The sequence below is a fragment of the Sturnira hondurensis genome, unplaced genomic scaffold (genome assembly GCF_014824575.4).
Source record: "Sturnira hondurensis isolate 20B ecotype Veracruz unplaced genomic scaffold, ASM1482457v3 Scaffold0021354, whole genome shotgun sequence".
Lineage (NCBI taxonomy): Eukaryota > Metazoa > Chordata > Mammalia > Chiroptera > Phyllostomidae > Sturnira > Sturnira hondurensis.
Window position 1 is genome coordinate 13,556,432 of NW_028093985.1, and position 26,781 is coordinate 13,583,212.

General features: G+C 36.7%; 1 protein-coding gene across 15 annotated transcripts in view; it reads right to left on the reverse strand.

Annotated features, from left to right (window-relative positions):
- The window catches only part of MEF2C (myocyte enhancer factor 2C), a 159,751-nt gene that overhangs the window by 64,147 nt on the left and 68,823 nt on the right, over nt 1–26,781 (reverse strand). For 9 of the 15 annotated variants that reach the window (XM_037032004.1, XM_037032012.1, XM_037032018.1 and 6 more), the window contains 2 exons: nt 22,820–23,015; nt 4,714–4,917 (listed from right to left, as the gene is read on the reverse strand). In XM_037032004.1, the coding sequence (XP_036887899.1) occupies nt 4,714–4,917; nt 22,820–22,873 (258 nt within the window). In that variant the 5' untranslated portion in view covers nt 22,874–23,015. Of the gene's footprint in view, nt 1–4,713; nt 4,918–22,819; nt 23,016–24,826; nt 25,123–26,108; nt 26,250–26,781 lie in introns of those variants that run through there. The other 6 variants (XM_037032006.1, XM_037032005.1, XM_037032011.1 and 3 more) reach the window with 5 other exon arrangements.

Below are 26,781 nucleotides of genomic sequence, written 5' to 3' on the forward strand. Positions count from 1 at the left end.
CTTCTGCATGGCCTTGTGAGCAATCTTACGGACCGAGAGTCCTTGAGGGGCTGTGTTCATGTTTATATCTCCAGGCATTCCAAGGCATGTAGCACATGGTAGGAATGCAGCCAATCTTTGTTCAGTGAATAGATGCATGAAAGAATGAAAATTTAAACAAATGTGAATGTGCCTTCTCTTTAAAAAAGTATCCGTGTGTAACATTTATCCACAAAGCACTCATAACAATAATTTTACACATCTTTATTTTTATAAGTATAAAATTGAAACCCATTTAACTGGTTTAGAAATAATGAAAGCTCAAGTTAAATAGATAGGTTTTCATATTTTATATTTATTCCCAAAACTTTGTAATATAGAATTTGTAGAGAGGTCTAATTCTACTATTTGCTGTATTTGCTTTTCACCAAAATTGCACTAATCAACTTTTTAATATTTATCTTTAAGTCTCAATTTTGCACTAATCAATTTTCATCAAACTATGTAGTTAGTTTATGGATAACCTCCAGTGGCACTGTGAAACAATGAAGTTTATAAGCTAACCTAAGGCCTTTCCAGTCCCAATTCATTCCTTAAATGTTACTGTGCAAGAAAACATTGTAGGGGAACAACTGTTCTCAGAAGTCTTTAAGTTCAAATAGGATTCAGGTGACAGAAAATAAAATTTCATGTAAATATCATCCTTTACTCTCCCCTCCACAACCCACAGTCTTCTTGATTATCCTTGAATTAAAGAAAACAAGCCAGTGATCCTCTACTGAGATAGCTGTGAATCAGAGGTTTCTTGTATGAGAGTTTCATCTGCCTTTTTGATTTTCTGGGGAGTAGCAGAGGGCCTCTTAACTCTCTCCCTTTCCATACTTGGCCCAGACAGACTACTGGTCCAGACTAGTGAGCAGATCAATAGAATCACTGAGTCACAGAAGGGTGAGAGGGTGCCAAGTGTCACTCCCATATGGGTTTTGTGGTTAGAAATCATTTGCTGGATATGGAGTACCTGTTCTGGACTTCTGTGACTCCAAGGATCACCTGGACTGATCTGGTGATGACCGACCAGTTTGAATCTGTTTTGATATACTGTTTAGCTTATGCCTTCCTTTTACTAACTTGTACTACATTAATGAGGTTATTGCTCATTTGCCCTCTCCTTGTTCCTAAGTTGATTTTTATGTTTTACACCCTCAACAAGGTGCCTGTCTTTTGCCAGCACTTGCTAAATCGTTGCTAGGTGAAGGAGTGGCCTGGAAGCATGTCCCTCAGGACCTGCATTCTTCAGGTCATCCTGAAGTGCTCAGCAACACATCTTCCAGCCCTAGAGCCCAGCGCCAACTGTAGGGGCAGAAAGGCAGGTAAGAAAACCAGGAGTGGAGCCAGACAGGAGACATGAAGGGGGCAGTTCCTTAAGGCCATCAGAATCCCTCTTGAATTTCAACGACCTCATAAACTAGCCTTTTGGGTAGATATACAGTGTATTTGTCACAGATTCAAATGAAATAAACTTTCTTCAAAGGAAATGCTTTTAATACAATAACTGTTGTGTGTTTTGTAAACCAGTGGATTAAAAATTTAACACATTTACTAATCTGGCATATTTATGTATTGTATCTAAACAGATATTCAAGCTGCATTACAATATGATAATGAAAAAAAAAACCTCTCGCAGCCTGTCTGTTAAGTCTCTATAAGTCTTTGTGCCACTGTAACAGCAGTGCTAATTATTAAGCTAAGACATGATAATTACGCAGAGCTTTTTTTGTTATAAGAAGGAATCTTTCTCAACACCCACTCACTGTACAATTTCCTATGACCCTGTTGCAGAATTTTCTGGTATGGTCCAGAAATTTATATTTCAGTCTAAGTGCCTGGAATCATATCATTTCTCTTTCCCCGCTGTTCCTCGTTTGTTAGTAAATGATTTTCAGAGGGTTAAAGGAGAGGGGTAATGGTCCAAATGGGATTTCTATAAGTAATGACCCTTCCTGACACACATTATGCTTCTCATGAAACTTACTCAGTTAAATGTAATCCATTAAATTAAAAGTAAATAGTATTCAAAATTATACCCAGAAGTAGCAAAAGAAAAACCTTAACTCTCAACTTCATGTTAGCTCCGTTCTAAAACCAGATTCTAGCCCCTGTTGTACCACAGGTTCTTTAGCGTCCCACACAATTTGTCTTAGTGTTGCCTGGGTCAGTGTGTAGAGCTCATGGCCACCAAGGACAGTGTGGTACCTGGGGATAAATGGTGATGGAAAAAATTAAATCGAAAAAGGAATGAAGGAAAACGTGTCCTAAGTGCAGATTCCCACTCAGATCCCCTCTTCACCAAGAATCTCAAGCACACTGGTTTCAGTGAACCACACGTTGAGAAAGAAAGACTCTACGTGGAGGTGATGTAAATGTTACTGAGCTCAGCACATCCCACTTCACTCTTTCTCCATCATGTGTTATTGCTACGGCGTGTAAAAGGCAAGTGGGGAAGAACGTGTGATTCACGTAGTTGAGCAGAGCAGACTCACATGTTATTTTCAACCAAAGAATCATGCCTTAGAATCTTTACATTTTAGCTAGGAATCCCCTAATGACTTTGAGAGCTTCAGAGCTTTTATATACTAACTACAAGATAACACAGCTGTTTTTTAATCTCTTTTAAAAGTATTGCTTTTTAAAAAATTATGTGTGAAGGACTTTCAAATTCAATGACTTTACTTTTTAGGTGAGAAGTAGCTAACTTGTCACATGGTAAGACTGTGCAAGACAAAGGTTCAAATTCAGGCCATCTGACTTCCAACCCAGTGCTCCTCTCGTAGCCTGGGAGGATGTCTGGCCCAGACACCTGTCTGCCCAAGAACATGAAAGTCTTTGCAGTATGGGAAGTGTTAAGTTGCCTTTAAGTCCCAAAGGATATTGTTGAGCAAACTCATCAGTAGGTGAGTTTTCTAGATTTTAAATTCCTTTAAAAAACAAATTTTAAAAGTCAACAAACTTTTTGCTAGTTTAACATGGTTCATTTCATGTCATGTTAAGTACTGTAACAGTTCACGTCTAATGCCAAATTCCAAATCATATTATTCTGTTACCCTGAAATGCTGGTTGTAATAATTTTGGTAATGAGATGAAGTTTTGCGTATAGAGTTGTTTTGTGTTTGGAACTTATGTTAAACAGGTACGGGCTCAAAAAGACAGACAGACACACACACACACAAGTACCTATGAGATTTGACAATTGACTAGTGCTGTTCACATTCTTGTTTCTTTATACATTTTCACATTTATATGTGCACGTGAATAAAATACCATCTGAAACACACAGTAGGTAAGTTTTATAAATAATCTAAAATTTCTAGATTGAGGCAAGTATACAAAATCATCAGCCAACAAAACCCCAAAATGATATGCAATAATTCAAATCTGAAAGTTTTTTAAACATGTATCACATTAGGTCTAGTTATCATTCACTTTTGTTTCTCTGAAATCATTTGCTTTGTCTTATTAGGAAAAAAACTTGTTTAAATTGGTTAGCAGAATACTTTTACAAAACTTTCAAATAAAAGCAAAGCAACGAGAACTTGTTGTAGACAATTATAATAAATAAAGCGAAGATGGATGTGAGAGACAGGTTAATTTGGTCAGTATTAGTACTGGATATTTTTCATAATGTGGTACCAGTTTGAGCAATGGCAAGAATGACTTGGACTCAGGCAAACTGACTTGGGCCACGTACTTTAGAAACATCTATCAATTTTTTCTGAATTCTGGGAAAGCAGTCACAACCTAGGAAACCATGAGTAGACAGGTAAGAAAAATCGACAGGTAAAAACGCTACAGCATTTTTAAAATCGACAGGTAAAAACGCTACATCATTTAAAATCGACAGTCCTCGCTACACCTCTTCTTTTCTGGCTCAGTATGTGTTGCTTATGAAGGGTGCTATAAGGACATAATATTAAAATAGGACACACGTGAGAGCACTTAAAATTGTATGACAATGTTACTCATGTTAACAAATCTAAAACAGTTTTGAGTTTTAATGTGCTTATTTTATAGTTGGCATAATAAGACAGTGTTTTAAATATGACCTTGGTAAAAACACTGAGCTAACATAGAGAAATACATTTTAGTCAGATTTCTGATGGTATATGTATTAACAATTTCCACTGTTATATTTGGAGAAAAAAACATTTCTAGGAGAATAATTATCTTTATCGCTCTCAGCAAGAATGCATTAGGAAGAATAAATTAGAAAGAAGAGCTAGAGAGTAAAAACTGAAGTGTAAGTTTGGATAAGCTCATTTTTAAATATCTTTTTTCATTGACTATGCTGGGAAACTAGTCTATACTGAAATGATGAGAAGTCATCCAAAATGTGGTAAAGCCACCCCTTGGCTACAGTTCCCAATCTAGTGTCCTGACATAGCAGTGGACAGTGGGGGCACATGAAGGATGAGGCCAATAGTTTGATACCAGGGTTTGATTTTTAGCAAGGGCCAGATTTACATAGTCCCTATCAGCATGTCATTCTAACTTAAATTCTGAAGGGGAAAGAAAGGGGGGAGTATTACTTGGGGGTGATAACCCTGGGTGCACCTGTGGGAATGAACCTCTTAGGGAGGAATAAGGTTGCCCTTGTGCGTATGTGTCGGGGGAAGGGGGTCCAAAAACTCATGGCTCTACCGAAGTCTGTGGGCTCACCAACCACACACACGCTCTCACCTCCACGATGTCGGAGTTCGTCCGGCTCTCGTGCGGCTCGTTGTACTCCGTGTACTTGAGGAGCACCTTGTCCATGTCAGTGCTGGCGTACTGGAACAGCTTGTTGGTGCTGTTGAAGATGATCAGAGCGATCTCACAGTCGCACAGCACGCTCAGCTCATACGCCTTCTTCATCAACCCAAATTTCCTCTTCGTAAATGTCACCTGGAAAAAAAGAGTAGCAGGCAGGTTTTTTAAAGGAAAAATACATCATGGCTTTTTAAAAATAACAGTACACTTTATTTATTTATTTTTTGTAAAACAAAGTGTGCCATTGTCAGGGCCCTTGGGCACTAACACATTTGGAAAGGAAGCAAATAAATCTAAAACTAATTTCTGCTCAGAATTTGAAAATGTGTGATTTCTAGCTTGTTGCTGAATGTGAAACTGTAAATGCCAGAGTTAATGCAGGAAATTTTAATGAAGGTGACCAGAGTACCATTTGTGTTTCTTTGAACAATGTAAAATTTTTCAAAAAAAAAAAAAAGAATTTCAGCACGGTTAGCGTCTTTCCTTTGTAATTAAGTCTGGAACTATTTTCTGACCACTTGAAAACTGGACATGACATTAGGAACATAGCATTTTCCATTTGCATTAAAAAAATTTTTAAATTGTTTAGCCTCACGCCATCTAGTTGAAAACACTTGAAGGGATATGACTGACTGTGCTTTCAGACAGCGTTGTACTCTGTTTTCTGAAATCCAACAGGGAATTGAGAAGTACTTTAGGGTTTTGGTTTCATTCTTCTGTGTATCTTTCTTCCTCTCCCAGGCCAGGAACAGCATTGTTATCTTTGCTCTTTCCTTCTCTTAATCTAATCTATTACTAAGTCCCATAATTCTTTCCTTCAAAATGTTTCTCAGGTTCACACTTTCTTGTCAATTTCCCAGGCGGCCCTATCTTTCACGTCCTTATCAGCTTCCTGTCCTAGATGATCACGCTGTCTGGGATCATTCCGTCCTCAGTTCATCCCAGTCTTCAAAACCCCCTCTCACCGCCTTTCTCCCGACGAGCCTGCCCACACAGCTACTTTTCTCTGCCTTCGGGTACTTTCTACCTGCCAGTCCTACCAAATGCAAATACAGATTTCCCAATTCCCAATTCCAGTGCTCTCTTGATTAAATTCCAGTCTGCCTACCAAAACCTATGAACATTCTTAATTATAAGACCTTACATGATCCAGTGTTTCCCAGCAGGTCTTCTGTAGAATATCATTTCCATAAAACACTCCTTAATAGAAAAAGTTCAATGGCCCAATGCATTTGGGATATGAGGCATATAGGTATATGAAAGGCTGATAAAGTTTTTAAACTTTGTTTAACCTGCCTCCCAAACCTAGATGTGACAGAACCTTTATTTCTTTGCTTATTTATTAATTTTGAGAAGCACTTACTACCATTTGTCAGAGCTAAATTTTTGAGGTCTAGACTCTGGGAAATGCTGACTAACTTGATTTAGTTATTATTTTCAAACAGGACAAGTATTTACATTTTTTCCTCACTGTCATATTCAACCCATGTGGCAGTGGTCAGCTTGGTTTTGTCTACTATTTGTAATTCTCCTATCTAGACTCCCACTCCCACTTTTCCTCCTTGTCTCCAAACACCCAACGGATGTCCTTCAGTCCTAAGTGTATCTGAAGGCCCTAGGAATCTCAGTCCCCCCAATGCTTAAACTCTTTATGGTCATCCTTGAATCCACTCTCCCTCCTGCATTCCCCATCTCAGTGTAAACTCACTCATCCAAACTTGAGCCCTTAGTGTGAACTCTGAATCCTGCCACATCCCACACACCTAAATGAATGTGTCGACAGGACCTGTGAACTAGCAGGCAGAAACCTGGTCTCCGGTCTCCTCACTCCTCCACACCTTTGTGAATGCTTGTTGTTTTAGCTATTCCTCTTTATTTTTCCTGAATAGCCCTTGTTGAATCTTATCACTTGTATATTTTTGTGTGATCATTTGTTTAATGTCTGTCTCTTCCACTGCAGTGCGTGGCCCACCAGAGCATGCGCCGTTTTTGTTTTGCTCACTGCTGCACTCCCAGGAGAGCAGACAGGGATGGGAACACGGTCAAGGTTTCTGGTACAAAAAAAGTGAAGTAGGAAAAACTATTATGTGAAGTTTTTAGAAATTTCAAGTTGATGTACGCTATATACAATTATTTTATAGCTTGCCCCATAATTTTCCAGCAACTCATAAATAGAACTTTCAAAAGGTAAATCTATACCTAATAATGATTATATTGTTTTATCATATCTGTATTAAAGGCAGCATCGTAGAAAGGAAAGAACATGGGTCCCTGGATTTGAAGGCTGAATCTGCTCTTCACTAGTTACCAGAAATTCACTTAACCTTTTGAATTTGATTTTTCATCTGTAAACTGAAAAGAACACTTGCTGTGAGGACTACATCAAGTAACATGTATACAATATCAAGCACTGTGCTTAAAGTGGAAGCTCAATAAATCTTAGTTCCCATTCCTTTCTGAGAAGACCTACAGGAAAAGAAGAACTTATGAAATCTATCTGTCTTGGTGGCTTGAAGTGTCTCCTGATTAAGGGCATTTGAAGTGCTTACTATTCCTGATGGAAGGGTAAAGCTGAACTATGAAATCCTCGCTGATCATTTTTTGGAAAACATAGCATTTAGGTATTTACCAGCTCATATAACTAGTCAATATCTACTTGAATACATTACTTACATTTCAACTTTGACAATTTTTCTTTGTAGTAACTGTTAATGTGGCACCTTCTATTGATATTTTATGTTTATTGATGGTCTTACTGAAGTGCTTTTAATAAAATATAGCTCCTGTTTTAGTTTCATATTTGATTATCATATTATTTTAGAAGATGTTTTATTATAAGCCATAATCAGTATTAAGGAGAAGCTAAGTAAAAACTATCATTTTGGAATGGGTAAAAAACACAACCATTAATCATTTAGATTGATACAAAATGTCTTTCAATATTTCTTTTAGATGCAATTTAGCTATGCAAATATACCTGCACATTGGTATTTTGTTTAGTGAAATAGGCTACAGAGTAGGTTCAATAGAAGAGGCACTGACCCAAAATGCTTTCATATATCTAAAACCACTTTTAATCAGACTTTCGTGACCACAAACTGTAGGTGGAATGTCTCAATACAGTATGGTTTCTGTTGCACCGAAACCTCAGAATTTAGCACGTTACAACACTCACCATCAAAGTCTATTTCAGCACAGAAATATCATTAGAGCCACTATTTGTGTTTACTTGTAGGTACTCCTCGACTTGTGTGTAACCAAATAGGCTGCTGGGTGATGCACACTTATTTAATGTTGCCTGTTAAAAAAGTCAGTGCATGTAGTTTCTCTTCAAACTAAAATGACAACTCTAATAAAGTATTTAATGTCTTTGAACTCTACTCATAATTGCTCTAAATTTAATTCTGTACTATGTTCCTATTCATCATGGAATACTCAAAATGTATTTTATAATGCTTTTTCTCATTGTTCATAGTTAGATAATTTTTTTAAGCAAAATGCTTTATAGAGAGACCTGAGATATTACTCTTCCTTTAAAACATGCCACTCAATGGCAGATTGCAATGCAGAGCTTTTATACTTAAATATAACAATGTATTCTAATCGTTATATTTTTCATAACATAACAATAGTTAGTAATGGGAACAAGTCCATTTCTATGTCAGGAATGTATTTGGAACCTTAGGTGAGACAGAGAGCTGTTTTCGCAGCAGTAGGCACAGAGATGCTCCTTTCTGGTGTTTGCATCAGCTGGGGTGCACCGAGAGGAGAATAAACTCTCTACCAGGTAAGGCAAAGTCGAAATTCAACTTCCAGAATTAAAGAGACTTGATATGTAAAAACGAATGGGAAGCAAAATGACTCTGTATAAATGCTGGCCATTTTGTTTTTTCCTAACCTCTTGAAACAGACCCGAATGCAATGATGATGTCGTATGAAGGGGTCTCAGTGTTAAGTTTGAAAGTGACCTCAAGTACAGATCCTAGCATAAGGCCAGGCATCACACATCCTATACCGACAATCACTCTAGACCGTCCTAGGTATGAATCAGGAATTGAAATTAGAACTTGAAATTGAGAAGAGGCACATTCATTAAATACAGCTCCATATAAATCAGCCATAAAGAAATTAGGAAAATTTATGCACATGAACAGAAAACAATTCAAGCAACTCTTGTGGTTCGCAGGCCCACGCTCAATCCACTGAGCTACACCAGCCAGGGCTCAATTCAAGCAACTTTTACTGGGCACCTTCAACACGCCAAACCTCATGCTAAGTGATGCTTGCTGAGCCTTCCCGTCTGTCAGACCTTTGTGCTGGGCGCTGTGGGGCTTCTACTTTGGATCTACCTCCCTAATTCATGCTTCTTTCTCAGGGCTAGAGAGAGAGTGAGTCATTTAATTCTTTAATGTTTAAAAGGAATTTATTTGAAACACAATTTGTGTTATGTTTACAGTCATGTGTAAATTATCTGAAATTGTACTTTTACCTAGAGTTGGGTGATTTCAGCTTTTGTTTTCTGACCAAGTTTCTTTTTAGACTGAACAAGAAAGATAACCACAGATGTTAACCCAATCAAGATGAACACGAAATGAAACCTGACGGACTGGTTCTTTCTCATCCTGTACTTGGTGACACCTAATGGTGGTGAGTGTCCCTCCCCCTTTTCATCTGGCTGCTGGCCAGCTCCAATCCCGCTACAGGGCTTGGACGCCAAAGTCCCATATGCAGTTTTCACCGCCACGTCAACTTAAAGCTCATTCCTTCTCATTGTTGTCCACTAGAACTTTTACAAGCCTTTATGTTGAGACTCACTTTAACATCACAGGGTTGGCTGTTTTTAAGTCTGTTTTTCCTGCTGGCTTTTGATTTCCTGGAAAACCCCACCTCCGGCCTCACACAGACTGTGCCCATTGGACATTCAATGAACACAGCTGAAGGAGTGGATTAGGAAATGGAAGTATGCTCTGTTTTAAAGTCTGAATGTCTCAATATAATTTTCTGCTGAAAGTAGATTTTTTGACAGTTAATCTCTAGAAAATAAAAAGCTTATATATATTTATATATATATAAGTTATTTATATATATATAAAGCTTAACATATTAGAAACAGGAATCTTGAGAGCAGGGAATGAAATAACATCTTAAAATCTATAACAGACAAACCAGACAATGTTTGGAGGTAAATATACATGTATATATACTCTAGAGTTCAAGAAAAAAAAATTCAAAATGTTCAGAGGAAAACCTTTATTCCTTGCCCAGTGACTCATCATGAAGGATGGAAAACTGGGAAGATAAAATTTTAATTTTACAATCACAGGATGCAGAGAAAAAGGGGGGAGGATCTAAGAGTTCAGGATGACTTCATTTGCTAAGCAAAAATTTATTGAACTTTCTAATGAGTTCAGATTTTCACAGAACACTTGGCAAAGTGTTTGGTTTAATTCTCTTCACAATATTACAGATTTGAAACTGGCTGGTAGTAATTTAGACAATTTAAATATGAATTCATTGGTCAGTGTTGAGTCTAAGGCAGAGTCTCCAGAAAGGGCCACGGAGTTTAGCGACTTCCCTGCCTCAGGCAACCTCTTCATTGTTGGTTAAGAAGAAGGTGCAGATGGCATGCTTATCAGGTGCGCACATAACATACATCTGGGCGAGAACCCAATAGAGGGCAGAGGCTCTCTCCATAGCTTCCTCTACAGACTAGAAACAAGATGAAACAGATAATTCTGGTCTTCATTTGCATTAAAAAAACAATTACATAGGCTCAGTTGGAGGAAAATGAACATGGTAACTGCTTTTGGAAAATGGATCTTAAGTTATAGTGTTCCAATATGGGAATTAATTATCCTAATGATTTTATTTTTATTAGTCAGCACTAATTTTCAGTACTGTATTCAGTTCTGAGAATTAAATTTTAAAAAGACACTGACAAAATTAGGAGGTTATCAGGTAGCAAAGGGGTTGATGTAGGATCGGAGAACAATTTTGCCTGAGAAATCATAAAGGTTATCTGGAATGTCTAACCCAGAAAATAAGAGTGAACAGTGAAATGCCAAATCCGAAGACCTGTGGCCATGTGAAGAGGAGGATGCGTTATTCTGTTTTGTTCTAGGCGAATGAGTTATTCTGTTTTGTTCTGTGGAGTGGAGTTAGAAAGCATAGTTGAAAATCACAAAGAGGTGCAAACAGGAGAAAACCTAGTGATGAGAACTGTTCCTGAGTGGACCAAGTCTCGAGAAGTACAAAGCAGTTCATTCCTGAACGTGTTCAGGTAAAGCTGCAAATCAAGGAAAGTGCAGAACTAGGCAGAAGTAGGTGTTCCTGAACTAGGCAGGAAGCTAGAGTAGGATCTTTAAAATATTTGTTCCAGGTTTCATGTCTTTGGATTCTTTGCCTAGGCAGCACAGACTGTTAGGTCAAGGGGAAGATTAGAGAGATGGTGATAGGGTTCAAAACAAGAATCTATTTCTGCAATTTCATTCTATGAAGTGTCTTACTCTTTGATTACCCAACCTCATTAATATATTATCATAATCATCTCTAATTTCCATATTCCAAGAAACAAATGAGGTCACTTTCTTTTTGTAGTTAGGAGAGATAGAAAAGTCCATAAAATTTTGAGTAGACAATGTTAAATTATGTTTAGTGCTGAAATTGCAGAGAAAAACGGTCTAGATTAATAAAATAGGAAATTCACATTACTAAGCTATTTTTAAAGAAGCAGGATATATGCATCATTATTAGGGCAGTTGAGTAGAGAAGCAAAAACATGGGAATTGAAAATGAAGTCTGAGCGCTGACATTTATGAGCTGTGAGTCCTTGGATAAACTGCTTAACTTACCTGAACCCCTGTTTCCTCACCTGGAAAATGGAGGTAATAAAAGGCTTCTTACAGAATTGTTATGAGACTTAAACTAAGGGACATAATATAAACGTGAGTGACTTGTTGACAGTGAAACATTTTAAGAGGTAGGTCATACTTTTTTCTCTGATGCCTCAGGCTCAGTCACTTCCTGTTACATACTGCAGTTCTCCCAAGACCTGCCCACTTTGGTTGCCATTGTTATGTTGAGATCAGAGTTTCTCTCTCAAGTAGATCTTGAGCTCTCCTTGAAAGCCTAGGATATCTCCTGTCTGATCTCATAATCCAAAGTCCCAGAAAAATATTTGGCTAAATATTTGTTGAATGAATGAATGGAGAGATGGATCGAGAAATGTGCATGTTCTGCTCTCCAAAAGGAATGGCAAAAATAAATTTCTATGCATGCTCAAACTGTGTTAATAGGAAGTCTACCCTGAGAGATGAAAATTTCACAGTTACTTTTCTTTTTTCGTCATATTCACTTACAGTAAATATGTACACTTGGTAAAACTGAATAGAAAAGTTGGACTGGGTCAAATTTTTTGTGTGGTTTTGTTGGTAAAATTAGAGCATATCATATTATAGTTACTTTTAGGTAAGAATGTTGATTGCATTTGGTAAATGTTTTCTAAGAAGTTCAAAGACTTTATAATAAGTTATCTCCCTACATTCGATAGTAACTCCTGAAGTTACTACACGGCACAGTTTTTTTATTCCCATTTCTCAGATGATGCTGTAAAGAAAGACATGACTTGCCTTATCCAATGTCACAAAACTAGTCTGTGGATGAACTGGAAACAGAACCTTCTTCACACTTCCCTTAGCCAGTGTTCCTGTCCTCATTTAGACGACTGCATCTCTGGGGCTTAAGTCAGCACCGCATGCACCCAGTCAGCCTTTCACTGAACAATGTACAGGTCCATTAAGAACCATCAGTTTTTCTGAAGAGTACAAGCAGAGTACTGGATAACACACTCATTAATGTAAGGGAAGTTTTCTAGGTCAAAGTAAAAAAGAATACTGATAATACTGAAGTTTACAAGAAATTGGTTTCTAGGCTTGACAATAAAGCTCCTTTCGAGTGGATTCCACAGCCAGCTCTGTTCTCAGACCCCCAGCCAGTCCCAGTGAAGCCCATGAGGACCACGTGCATGCACTAGTGGGCACGAACTAGTTCTGTGTTTGTGGATGTTTATCTAAATTTCACAAAACGAGAAACATTTTGGTTGGTAGCAAACACAGTTCTGTTTACAGCCACAATACAAAAGGTGGGTCTCCGATTTATACACAGGCAATGTAAATAACAAGTTCTAAAAGCAGAGGACGATTCCTGTGTCATTTCTTACAGGGTAGGGAAACTAATGTGACTTCTGTGGAATGGAAAGGACATGTAATAATGAGTCTCCACACCATGCACATGCCTCCTCTGTTCCCTGTCCTAATCCCGACTGGGTTCATAACATCGTCTCAGGAGAACTCTTCTGCCATATTAACTGTGGAAGTCCCTGCAACTTACATGAAAGTGTTCTGAATAAATGACAGCAAGAGGCCGTTGGAAACATCAGCTACCCACATCTGTGGGAACTGGGGCCTAACTTTAAAGGACTTCAAGAGCATTAATTACTATGGAAAGCAACAATAATTTTATTTTTCTTTCTACCCATCAGAATACTTTCAGCCTGATCTTTTAAAAAAAGTATTTATTTTTACTATCACCGGAGGGTATTTTTTTACTAGAGAAGGAGGGGGGGAGGAGAGAGAGAGAGAGAAACATCAATTGGTTCTCATATGCACCTTGACAAGGGATCAAACCTGCAACTTGGACATGTGCCCTGACTAGGAATCGAACCCATGACCCTTTGATCTTTGGGATGACACTCCAACCAACTGAGCCACACTGATCAGGGCCTTTTGGACTGATCTTAATTCAACTGCTCAGTGAGTCTGCTCAGTAAGTGGAGAACTTTTTACTCATTTCATTAACTCATAAAGTAGTATCAGTGTCTTCACTTTAGAATCTGTTTGAGATGGTGGCAGAAAGAGACTTGACTTTGGGTGGTGAGCACACAAACAGTATGCAAATAATGTATTATAGAGTTGTACATGTGAAACCTGTATGATGTTATTAATCAGTGTCACCCCGACAAAGTCAATGAAAGTATTCTGTTACCAATTCATTTGCTGGCACAGAAGATAGTACCTGTGGATGAACTTGGCACCGATGGCCCTGAGCTGAAGGATGATTCAGAACAACTGGGTCCAGGGTGATGAAGTTTTATGAATGTCTTAAAAACAATTGTGTACCTCAAAAATTCTTATTTATGTGAAAGGAAGCCATGATAAAACTCTAACTGCAGTTTTAATTTGTAGATAAATCTAGAAGTTATTTTAATTAAAAAACATAAATTTGAAGAGACAAAGGAAAATAGAATTTGTTTGGGACTATTAAAGTACTCAGCTTATTCTATTTTCAACAGTTTAAAGTATTATTTTTTGTGTGTCTAAACAGAGTGATGATTAATTTAACCTTCATCCTATGAAAATATTTTAGGTGGACTCCTCCTCACTCCCAGTCTTGATAATCTGATAATCTGTTTCCTCCCGGTTAAGGAAGCAGAGTGACTAATGAGTGACAAGACAGACAGGTCAGAGACACAATGCACTCTCTAATCCAAGCCACTAGGTCTTCCTATGTGTTTAAAGGGTTAGGGATGGAGTCAGGAGTCTGCCAGGACAATCTCTAATTGAAAAAGGGAAATGCCCTCTTAAATGCTCTTTTTCTTCTTCTGGCTTGTTCCTGACAGTAAGTAATGGTGCAACTGTTCTAAAGTATTCCTCTTCAATTTTATTTTGTTTAATTCAGTCTGTCATTAGAAAGGCTTTCGAGCTTTAGGCTTGATGATTACTCTCGGTGGGAGGAAGTAATGCCACTGCAGACTTGTGTTCTAGACAAGCGCTCCTTTATACAATGACTGGGCCAGCCTTTGTGAAAGAAAGGCTCTTTAAAGAGCAGTGAGGGACTCTTTTAAGCAGACTGCTACCATGTGCTTGTAACCCTCCAGCATAACTTGCAAGGATGAGACAGCAGTGTATTGGGGCTGCAAAGAGGACTATTGTCCTCATTAGCCTCCAGCAAACTGAGCCGAGTTTCACTGCAATGCAGGGATTTCCAAAGGAGTTTTGAGCAGTAGTTCCTAAAATTCTGAATGCAATAAAAGGAGTAAAATAAAGGGCTGAGAGTATGGAATTGAGAACCTCACCAACCCCTCCCCCTAAGTCAACATCCCAAACCTCAAAAAAAAAAAAAAAAAAACCACCAAAACTTTAAATCTTAAACTTTGCATAGTATTTTGAAAAAAATTTATAAAAAATAGGTTAGATTATAATTAAATAATTGAATGCATGTTAATAAACTTTTGTGTTTATTAACAAGCTCACAGAGCCTTGGTTTTAAAATGTGTGATAGCTGATTTCTGATATATTTGTCTGCATGTGGCAAAGGAAAAAGGATAATCTACAGTTATTAGACTTATCAGGATTTCAAAGATTTTATTGTGGTCCATTTTTAAGCCTAAATATGTTTTGGGTTTTAAAAAGAGAAGACTATTGCACAATATATTTTTAATTTCTTACATGTGCTCTTGAAGATTGCTTTGTTTGATAAAGGGCTGATTTACATTCTAAATTTAACCTGGAGATGCAGTCATAAAATAAATCCCCCCCATTTCTTTATATGTCATATACATAAAATATATCATTTGAATCTGAGAAGAATAAAATAAACCAGATTCATATTTGGGGGGCAAAAACATGTTTACTAGTTCAACAAAGCCAAAATGTACCTAAGGTAAAGGTCAAAGACTACTTCATTCCCTGCTGAGTAAATGCTCAGGAAGCACATTTGTCTACATTTCCTGTCATAACAGGAAGAGTGTAACTTCTTCCTTTCCACAATGGCTTCAGGTTTACCTCCTAACTCCAATATTTTCTCCCTCAGGGCCTTCCAAATCAATCCTTGCAAGACAGAAGGCAGGAGGCTGTCTCCCTTGCAGTTTCCAAACAGTTGCATTTGTTGAAATGTTATTTAAATGTTAGTGATTTCTTAAGCTAAACTGTTCCAACTTAAAATTAAAAGTCAGATTCTCAAACATTTAGACTGGTTCTCTTACTCCTATGAGTGGTCTAAAGTATTTCAAAGAAATGTAAATATACATCCAAAAAATAATTATGTAAGTTTTTTAAACTAAAGTCATTATTTTGAGGTGAGGTGTTCTAAACTGTCTTCAACAAGAGTGTGTTGAGATGTAAATTTTCAAAATGCTTTCACCCTATTAATTTTTGAAGGAGCTCATTTTAAACGAACAAATTACAATGTTAAAGTTAGTCTAGACTGCAAAGGACATGGCTTTTGAAATAATCAGCAACATGTTCTTTAATCTACAGTTTAGAAGAAACCTTTTGGTTTACACGGTCTATTTATGATGTTAATATTTTTAGTGCTGGTTTCTCAGCAATATAATGTCACACAGCGTTTGCACATTTGCAAAGCACAAGGTGACTTGTAGCAAACAAGGTGTGTGCATGCATTCACAGAAGTGGAAAGTGTCATTGGTTGTCACCTGTGTACACAAAATGATTGGGATACAATAAACCCAAACATCAGAATTTTTATGAACTATAATTTTAAAATGGAAATTATATGAGATACACAAATTAGATTGAAACAACAAAAAGTCTTGAAGCCCTTGAGTTTATGGGGAGCTGATTTCTTAAACCCAGTAATAGAATTTTAGAGAAACAGTTTCCTTTCCCTTGTAAGCATTTTGACCTCCCTTGGATGTTCTACAAAGGACAGCTGAGCGAATCTGACCGCAGTTGAGATAATGCCTTACTGACAGTGAAGGGATAGATCTAGCTCACATAAATATAAAATGTCCCACATTTACTGGACATATAAGAAGTATGTGGTGCACTCGACTATGATTCAACCATATAGGGGGAAGACCACTTGTGAGTTGTTTGCAGACTGCTAGGAATATGATACAAATGAGTGGCCTGATGTCATAGCTGTTAGACATCTGAGCATTCTGGCTACTGCTTTCCTTGACTTGAAAATTCTCAAAAGTACACTTTCTCATTTTTCTTTTATGTTTTCTTCTTCAGTCTCTTCAATCACCAATAATTCCAACAAAAACTTTTCCCCTTGGTGATTTTTAAGATTAATGAAAGAATGGTTTAGCTTACACACATGGGGAATTTTTAAGTAGGTATCCACAGGATGCATCAATATACCCTGTAATTCACTTCTGAGATGTATTGTACTACTATGTCCTAATAAACTACTATAATACATGGTAATTTCATTTATGTAAAATGAGCTTAATAAAAATTTTAATAGAATTGTAAGGGAGGTGATCAGCTGTTAAGAAATGATACTGAGGGGAGAAAGGCATAAAAATCTTGAATATGAGGTATTTGCAGGTTTATTTTGGATTTAGAGGTAGAAAAATCAACACTTTTGCAGTGATTGAAATTTTTCTTCACTTGATCTAAACCGATGTTCCACATATTCATTGCTTAACATGGAGAACTCTTCTCTATTACTTAAAGTATAATTTCCTCTCAAACAACACACACTTGCTTGACATGAATACCAGCAACTGACAAGTCTGGAAGTTCTGTTTGTGGAGATGACAAAGGAAAACAGTGTGATGATTACTCTGTTTTTTTAACTCACGGTTTACTATTCATTACAAAGTTATTTTCTTGAAGCAATTAATTTGCATTTCTAAATTATCCAGCTCCTCACATTTAAAGAGTGAATCCACCTCAATTTCAATAAATTTTCTATTAGTTTAGTAGGCTGTAACTCTCAAGTTTAGAACTGTAATTACTCCTTTTATTTACTGATATTCTGGGTTACCACCTTGAAGGAACGAATGTTATAGTAAAAATTCCACTAAAATTAAGAAGAATCCAAAATAGTGGAAAACAGGAGAAAGGAGTAAAATTTGTTTCTTTATAAAAGAGAGTCACTTAAGGAAATCAATACATCTTCAGAGAAAAAGTTACACAATTTAACAGCTATGAACTCTGAATTCTTTCTAGTCATAAGGGGATTCTTATGAATTCTTATGAATTCTTTCTAGTCATAAGGGGATTAACAGGAGAATGTTGCTAATTGTCTTTAATTTGTGCTCCAGTTATTGCACTGATAATTATATAAAATTTTGTTTGCTGGCAAAAACTATTAGTGTGCCAGATCTGTGGAAGAAAAGAACTTAAGACATTTAAAAATCTTTTCTCCTTAACATTACTGCATTAGGCTCTGTGCTATTTGTCAAATAATTTTCTCTTTTGGTTATTCAAATACGTACTTTCAATAACAAGTCACACAGATAAATTTGGGTTTACCTCTTCTATCTTTTCAAAGTGTGAAAACTGGAAAATTTAAATGCAAATATACAAGTCAACAGCTTATAGGTTCAGCATACCTAACTTTGACACGTCTTCTTAATACAACAGATATAACAGATTTCTAGGCATATTGTTTGTAAAAAGAATCATACAAAGACAAAACTCAAGAAATATGGCCGTTTCAGAGTATAGTAAAAATAGTACTAGACGAAGAAGGGCAAGATTATTGCCTAATTGATGAAGGTACCTACTGAGTAAAAATAAAAAAAATGCAGACTGAGAGCTTGAAATTGTAGGGTTAGAATAAGCTGGAGGTCGGAAGTGGTAAGAATGGCGATCCATAGCTCAAAATAATTTGGTTAGTAACATACATTTGACAGTAAGTTCCATAGTACATAGACCTTAGAAAACTGCTTCTCCCCATCTCTGTTTCCTGCCCTGCTCTGCAAATGTTCTGAGTGATTTTTCATACTCTCCACCAGCCATCCTCTTCCATCAGCCAGCTCTTGCTCTGAAATGACTTGCTCACCCCCTTCGGCTTCCAAAGGCACCTTTGTGCTCCTTCCCTACAGTTCCACTTTCCTCCTATCTCCCCAATACCCTTTTAAGGTAAAGCACTTGTGAAATGAAGGTTCAGGTATCATTCTTTAATGGGCTACACAGAGCAGGAAATCTCTTGATGCAAATCACATTAACGCTAACATTATAGCTCATGGTTCAAAGAGCATGAGCCTTAATAGAAATAGCTTAATATGGAAATTCATTGAGCACTTAGTATATGTTAGGTGCTTTACTTTTTCTCTCCAATCATCTCAGTGACCTAATGAGTATTATGTTTTTAATCCTCACTCTACCGCTGACCAGGGAACTGATGAGACTCAGAGAGGTTTTAAGTCCCTCGTGGGAGGGTCGGTCATACAGCTAGTAGGTGGCAGAACTGGCACCAGAACTAGGTGTGTCTCTAAAACCATGCTCATTACTATCATATCATACTGGATGCAGTAGGATGTAACTGGGAAAGGCTATGACCTAAACACTATATTATACAGTATGAAATGGGATTCAATTAAGAAAATTATGTTTGTTTTGTGTTTTAATCTGAAAGATCTGGGCTCAAATCTTTGACAACCATCAAAACTTTGCACAGTCTGGGCCATGCCTAGTCCGATCTCATCTCTCCAAAATTAGACGCACCAAGGTCAAGTTCCATGGGCTTTCCTTCAGCTTCGTAGCAGGCACTCTCTTTTCTGAAGTGGCTTTGCAAATACTGTTACCTCTGGAATGCTGCCACCTGCCTGACTTTGACTGTCTTAATGTTCCCACCTTTAGCATTTCCTTCCAGATGCATTTTCTGACCCCAGTCTGAACAATTATTCAAAACAATTAAACACCTCCTATTATTCCTTCACAGCACTTTGATAATTTCATTGATAGCATCTATGAACACAACTTTCATTCTATATTTGCCTGTGTCATGACCGAACTCATCCTCTAGGCCCGAGGTCCCCACACTATGGCCCACAAGCACATCCATCCCCTGCATCTTGCCCACGGCTGCTTTCACAACTCATTGAGACAGTCACTGCGTGTTTACAGGACCAAAAATATTTTCCCTCTGGCCCTTTACAGAAAAAGTTTGCTGACTTCTGCAGCAGTTGATAAGATGAGTGAGATTCTTCTTGTTCACCATTGACTCCTTAATGCTAGGCACATTGCAATCCAATAATATTTGTTGATTTAATAAATAAATGAATTATTAAGCTATAAAGGGGACTGATAAGGATTAAATGGAAGAATATGCATGTAGTTCTTGGAACTTGTAGCTTCTTTTATTAAGTTATCTGAAAGTTTTTGCCAGACAAAGAGAGAATCTAAGATTTTATTTATTTTTACATACTGGCCCAAGAAATCCACCTTGTGTAGGTTAGCATTTGAGAAATAAGTAGTTTTCATAAGCTTAGAAACTGGAAAATTTAAGAAGCTGTTACTATTTTTTCTCCCCTAAACTATTACAGGTATACAACTGGAGTTTCTAAATTTTAGCTGTTCCCTATTTCCATTATGGAAGACAAAATAAGGGCAAAATTCAATTTAAACAGTTAGCCACTCTGTTTTACAACAGTTTCATTTCTTAATGATATACAACTTATCACATCAGCTCTGCAATATTTCATTTCACACTTTATACCAGAATTTCTTATTCTGTAAAAACACACCCTGTTCTCTGTATTGCCAAATAAACACCTGCAGTGGCAGAGCAGACTTTTACTACTTTTAAGAAAAGATGACTGTGGACCCTTGTGTGAGGTTCCATTAAGGAGTCTACCGTGGGGGAAGCTTCCACAGGGGCAAAGCAGTTACCTTTTTCTTTTCAACATGTGAACACGTAGTTTAAAGGCAGCTCATTTTAGGGGTTCCTCCCTACTCATAGGATATACTATGGCAGATTTGCTGGTGTGAATCATTAGAAGGGACTTATCTTTTTAAAGCTCTCTTCAAATGGTTCTTATGGCCACTCGTTGCACGTGACAAACATTTGTAGTAAGAGGGCTGTTGAAAGTTGTCAATGGCCATCTAAAATAACCACTGAAATACATGTTCAAAACATGGCAATTCTCATATTTACTAATTCTGTTTGAGTATTGAATTAAAAGACCTGCTATATATAATGACTAAAAAAAAAAGAAGAAAAAAAGGAAAAAAAAAGACTAAGAGCCTAAATTCTTCAGAATAAAATCAAGAAAATTGTATTCAGGATTAATAGAAAGATAAATGAAGCTGAATTTAAATAAATTTTCTTCTTCTAACATGGGTGAGAATCATAGCAATTATAGATACAACTATATTTAAATTATTAAAAGATGTTCAATTATTTACTCAAAAGCAGGATGTTAAAATTCTTGTATTCCTGCATGAGTTTTATGCTCTTTTGTAAAGCATAATAAAAGTTCATGATTTCTGCCTGAAAAAATTTCTTTCTTCTTTGCAAGCAAAAGGATGATATAATACATTTCATGAACTTAAAAAATAAAATATATTTAAAAATTACTCGGTATTATTAATGAAGTGTAGGTGCTAATTTACAGTTTTTAATTGTACCTAAAATGGATTCCAGTCCAAATAACTGGGTCTAAAAAGTCAATGGTACATGATGTTCAATATTTCAATTTTAATTTTAATTTCAATCTATAAACCGATTAAAAATGTTGTGGTTTTATATTGAAGAAATTATTGCTTTTTGACTTGACTCATAGCAATAAATAATATGCAGGAAAACAGTAATGGAATACATTATAAATTTTAGCATTATGCATCCTTTAGCTCAATTTCCAGCCAAAAATAGTTTAGTCATAGGTACCTAAGGTACCTAAGTCATAGGTACCTTGAACATAGCAATTTAAGGAATTATAAACATAAAAATCAAAAAGTTTCTTTAACTCAATAGCATTCTGGCTTTGACAATAATAACTTCTGTTCATTATAATTTACACATTTTACAACATAACATTTTAAACCAGGAATCAGTTCTAGTCTCACAAGTCCAACAAGATAGAAAGGAACAAAAGAGATAGAGAATCTTTATTTGGGGGACATTACAGCCTTAGAGGGCATCCCCGAAGCTGTCCTCTTAGTTTCCCTTAGTGTGAAGGGAGGACAGGCAAAAGCATCTTCTCTTTCCCAGTCAAGGAAAGCCTGCTTCGTAGGCTGCACTGTCCACCTGCAGTGGCTGGGACCTGGCAGTACTGTGTTTTCTCCCAGGAACCACGACTTGGTATTCGACATCAGAATTCAAGCAAATGATTCACACCTCTCTCTACACTGTCTGGCTACATCCACACATCCCACATATGAAGAAGTCACAGATACTCATGATAAATAAGTATTTGTTGAACAGAGCACTTAGCTGTGTAATATCTTTAGAATACAGGGTCTGAGGCCTGCTTAAGTGTGGTTTGTAAGGTAATACCATGGATGTAATAATTTATAGTTTTAATTTGATCATTTCACCTAAAAGGTCATATGGTGTGCTTGAGTGTGATAGTGTTCTGTTACAGAATTACAGGCTTATGACTTTGCAATAAAAGATTTTGTAATAAACAGGGGGCATTATTTGTGCTGGACCCTGAATTGTACCACACAGATATTACCATTGGAGCCCTAGGAAAAATCACAAGATCATCTGCCTCGATGTTTATAGAAGTCAGGGTTTAAAGAAAATGGTAGAATTAACCAATACTCCTTGCCTACATATTTTACATTACTCATATGTTATGTGGGTGTTTTCTTTGTTGTTGTTGTCAGGACATGTTAAATATTTTGCATGCATTTCAAAGTTTGTGAATGGAATAAAAGTTATTTTTATTCAGGATATTTAGCCTATAATGTAAACCTTTAAAATGGATAACCACAAAAAGCCTTGTGCCCATGAATATTCGAATATCTTTGGTGATGCGTGCAATGTAGCAATGTTACGCTTATTAACTCTTAATTATTAAGCTATTTATATATTACACAAATACAGCTCTCACTTAGAATTCAGGTTGAAGTAAAAACTAACTAATCATGAATGTGTAAACTACATTTTTACAAGAGAAGGTTATTTTTTTCATTTTACATATCAAAGACTATTAGCATTTAAACTGGCCACGTTTAATTCAAAATGTTTTTCAGGACCCTGACCACATTTGGGGAAAATGTACTAAAATACAACATGTAAATAATGAAAGAAAAAAGTTTATCCCACTCACCTGTCTGTTACGTTCATCCATAATCCTCGTAATCTGAATCTTTTTTCTCCCCATAGTCCCCGTTTTTCTTCTCTCTCTCGTCCCTGAAATTATGTATTTTTTCCTTCCTTTTCTTTCTCTTTCCTGTTTCCTCCAAACAAATCTCCTTCTTCAGCACTTGCACCACTCAGTTCCCAAATTCCTGCATTCGTTCCTGCTGAACAAAAAAGAGACATTCAATACCCTTTTAGCAGCAAGTCAGTATCATAAGAACTATCGTATTCTAATTTTTAAAAAATAAAACTACATGGCAGTAAGCCAACCAAATGAATGAAAATAAGTGCTTGTTAAAAGTACACAGTACATCACATGCAGGAGCACACCAAGTAGGATTGGTTTGTTTTTATAATTAAGATCATCTCATAAGTACTTTAACAAGTAATTTAAATGATGAAAACTATGTTTTAAAACCTGACAGTTAAAATGTATCTTTTGCAAAGAGTTTCTTAATATTTTAAATAGAATGAGGGGACTATTTGCACCTTTCTGTTATGAAAAATTACCTAAATCAGAGAGTTAATGAACCTTTATGTACCTGTGTATGCTAAGCAGGGCAGCTAATTCATTTCTGAAGGGAAAACAGTCTCCTGTTTTGACAGCAGAGGTGATAACGTTGTCCCTCGTTATGCAAATAGGGTGGACTGTTATCAAAGTGCAGTTTGGTATATGGGGATGCCAACTAATTTAAATCTAAGTCTTTTAATCTTATTTTTAAAAAGCCACCGCTATGAGAATGCTGTAAAAAGAATATGTGATGTTTCATCTTACATAACAAGCAGCTATCAGCAGGGAGATCTCTTTTCCTTTTGAAAGCCCTTAAGCTATATTTTCAATACAAGAATCCAAAAATATAATCATTTATACAAAGAAAAAAGAAAGGTGCAAAAATTAGAATATTATTTTATTTATACCTATGCTTTTTTATAATAAGCCATCAGTCCTCTAAATTTAAATATTTTGAAAAGATATCACAGCTTTTTGGGGAGCCAGATACAAAATTATAAAAGCTTGTTATTGTATACTGGATATCTTTAGGCCATGAATTAATAGTAAAGAAACGATCGTCAGTAATGTAAGATAAACCCAGAAAATCCACAGTATTAAAAGTATATATATGACTTTGTTTTAAAGTACATCTGAATGTAATGAAAGTGAAATGCCGAGCAGTGTGGAAGTGAACAAGAAAGCATTTCACAATGGCTTCTTCATTTGCAAGCAACAGCCTCAATTATTCTAACCCATCTCATGTCAAAGAATGCAAGTACTTTACACACCCCTCAGAATTTCCCTGTTTATTTTAGTTGGTGTCTCACAACCAACCTCATAAATTCCCACCTTTGTTATGTCACACTAAGCCAATGTCCTGGCTATTTAATAGATCAGTTGGCTCCAACTGAAAGTTATTGGAACAGGAAAGCTGTTATATACTTGGCCTGATCATCAGCTCTCTTTTGATTTGTTTAATTTAATTTCTAAATTCTCTACCACCTGGAGTAATTTTTTTTTTACAATTTTAAGTTTTCTGTGATTATCTAATTGCATGAGCTATTATGATATAATTAGTTCTGGTGGATTAGGCACTGCTTAAATACTAAGACCATCTATTCTCTCTTGCCCAAAACCTTTCTAGTAAACTGCAGCTCACTCTTGCCTCTGAGAACACATGTATTGAGTAACATCATGACCACACAGTACTTATCAAAAACTATTTATTACCCCAGCAGTAATTCTAAATGTTGGAAGTAGTTCAGAAGTGTTAGAGTTCTATAAATAACACACATTTGACAAATACACAGGAAAAAAATTAGCTATCCTAAGACATACTGAATCACATTAAAATATGAAAAGTCCACAAAGCACAATTGCATCATATATATATTCACTGTTGGCCCTGTATTCATCTATGTTTAGAGATGGTCTCAAACATCACTCAACTGGGCAGCTTTCCTGTGTTTCCTAAAGTCTTACCTTGGAAGCAAGCAGCACGTTAGAATGGTATTTCCCATGCATGTGTGAGACCCCACAGAGACAAACAGACTTCCTCTGTCACAGGAAAGCCAACAGAAAAGCCAGCCCATGAATCCACAGCAAATGCAAATGGGACAATTTCCTTTCTTTCATTTAGCTGAGGCCGGTGGCACGATCGGTTTACAGGACTACGCCTGCCTAAGCGCTTATTCACTTGAAGGTGGAAGGTCAGGGTGAACAGATTAGCGTGTGGTGACGGGGCGGGCAAGAAGAACTTCTAGTGATCCTGATTTTAAAACACAAATAACCAGACAAGTAGAGAAACATCCCTGGAGAAAAAGCCTCCTCAGAAAGACAGGGAGAGTTCCTGATGAACCAAACTCAGAAGAGTTCCTCCGTATCACAACCCCTCATTTCACAACTGTGAAACGAGAGATTTTTTGAAAAGAGCAGAGTGAGGAGATTTTTAAATTAATTTAATTAATATATATATATATGATAAAATGCCACTAAATATAATTTCCTTTTTGAAATAGGCAAGGTAATGTATAGAGGACCAAGTGTAAATTTTAATACAATTAAAATATTTCCTCATTTATGTAAAAATGAGTATTTCTTCAAGCATTGCCTTTTGAACATTCCTACAATGCAAAGTTTTATATTATTAAGTATATACACAGAATAATATGTAGTGATGATGTGACTCTTTTCCTGAAGTAAAATGTGTCATGGAACATATGGCCTCGAGCATTTGATTATGAGTCACCGCATTTCAAGGCTGTCAGTAAAAATTCAAAGAGTTAGGAAGGTCAGCAACAGTTACGTAGTTGTTTTCTCTGCATAACTATTTCTCAAACCTGATTTTTATGCAGAAATGATATTGTAAGGTTGGTTTCAAGCATTAATTTGTAAGAAGACTCGAAAGGCTAAAAAAGAGATTATATAACTTCAGTAATCTGTAAAATTGTTTTGTATGTATATGAAGAAATGATTATACTACCTAAACTACATGTAGTAGAATTTCAAGTTATGCGGAAAACTTTCATCATGTACAATCAACCATAAGCTTAAAATAATTCCAGCAGGCTTGCCGCTACTTCTTTCCACATGAAAGCAGCATTCTTGGAAAATGACAGAGTTCCGTAGAAACAATCAGTAATTAAAAAAAATAGAAAGAAAAAGAAATGCTCAACCATAGTTACACTCTCTAGAGTTCCAGTCGTCTGCATTGTTTTTCTTTTTGCCAACCTAAGTATAAGAAAAATAAAATCAGGCTGCTTACTAAAAAGGGGAACTTCATTATGGCAGGCTTCTGTTCACTTTGAGTTTGGCACAAGCAGACGGATGAAGGCAAAGTGGCGTGAGACCCAAGTAGAGAAGACTTTCTTGTGAACAGATGCTAAAGATCCTTCTCCCACTGGCTCTCATTTATAAATAAGTTCCCTCGAGTGATACACACCTCCTCTCTCTCTGCCCCTTCTTCCCTCCCTCTCCCTTTCTTGCTCCCATCCTCCCTCCCTTCTGCCCTCCCTCCATCTCTCCCTCCCTCCTACAAATCCCTCCCAGTAACACAGAAGAGTCTTGACAGAATGGCAGGAAACACGCACAGACTGGTCAGGGAAGGATATGATGTCAGCAACCACGAACAATAAAAGGTGTAAAGGTGCTTCCTTCCCTAAACTGTTCCAGAAGTGTAAAATGGGAACCAAAACTCTTCACTTCCTTCTCTGAGCAGAACTGTCTGAGTGTACTGGGTTGCACACCCCACACAGAGAGGCCTTTGAGTGGTTCAGATAAGGGACAATGAGTGAAATCCAGACATGGGGACAGCATTTTTATTTCTATTTTTAAAACACCTGAGAAAAATCCATGTTAGCCCTAGGTTAGTATTTTCGCCTGACTGCTCTAAGAAATAGAAAATTAGAAAACCAACAAATTCACTTTGGTGCAGAAGC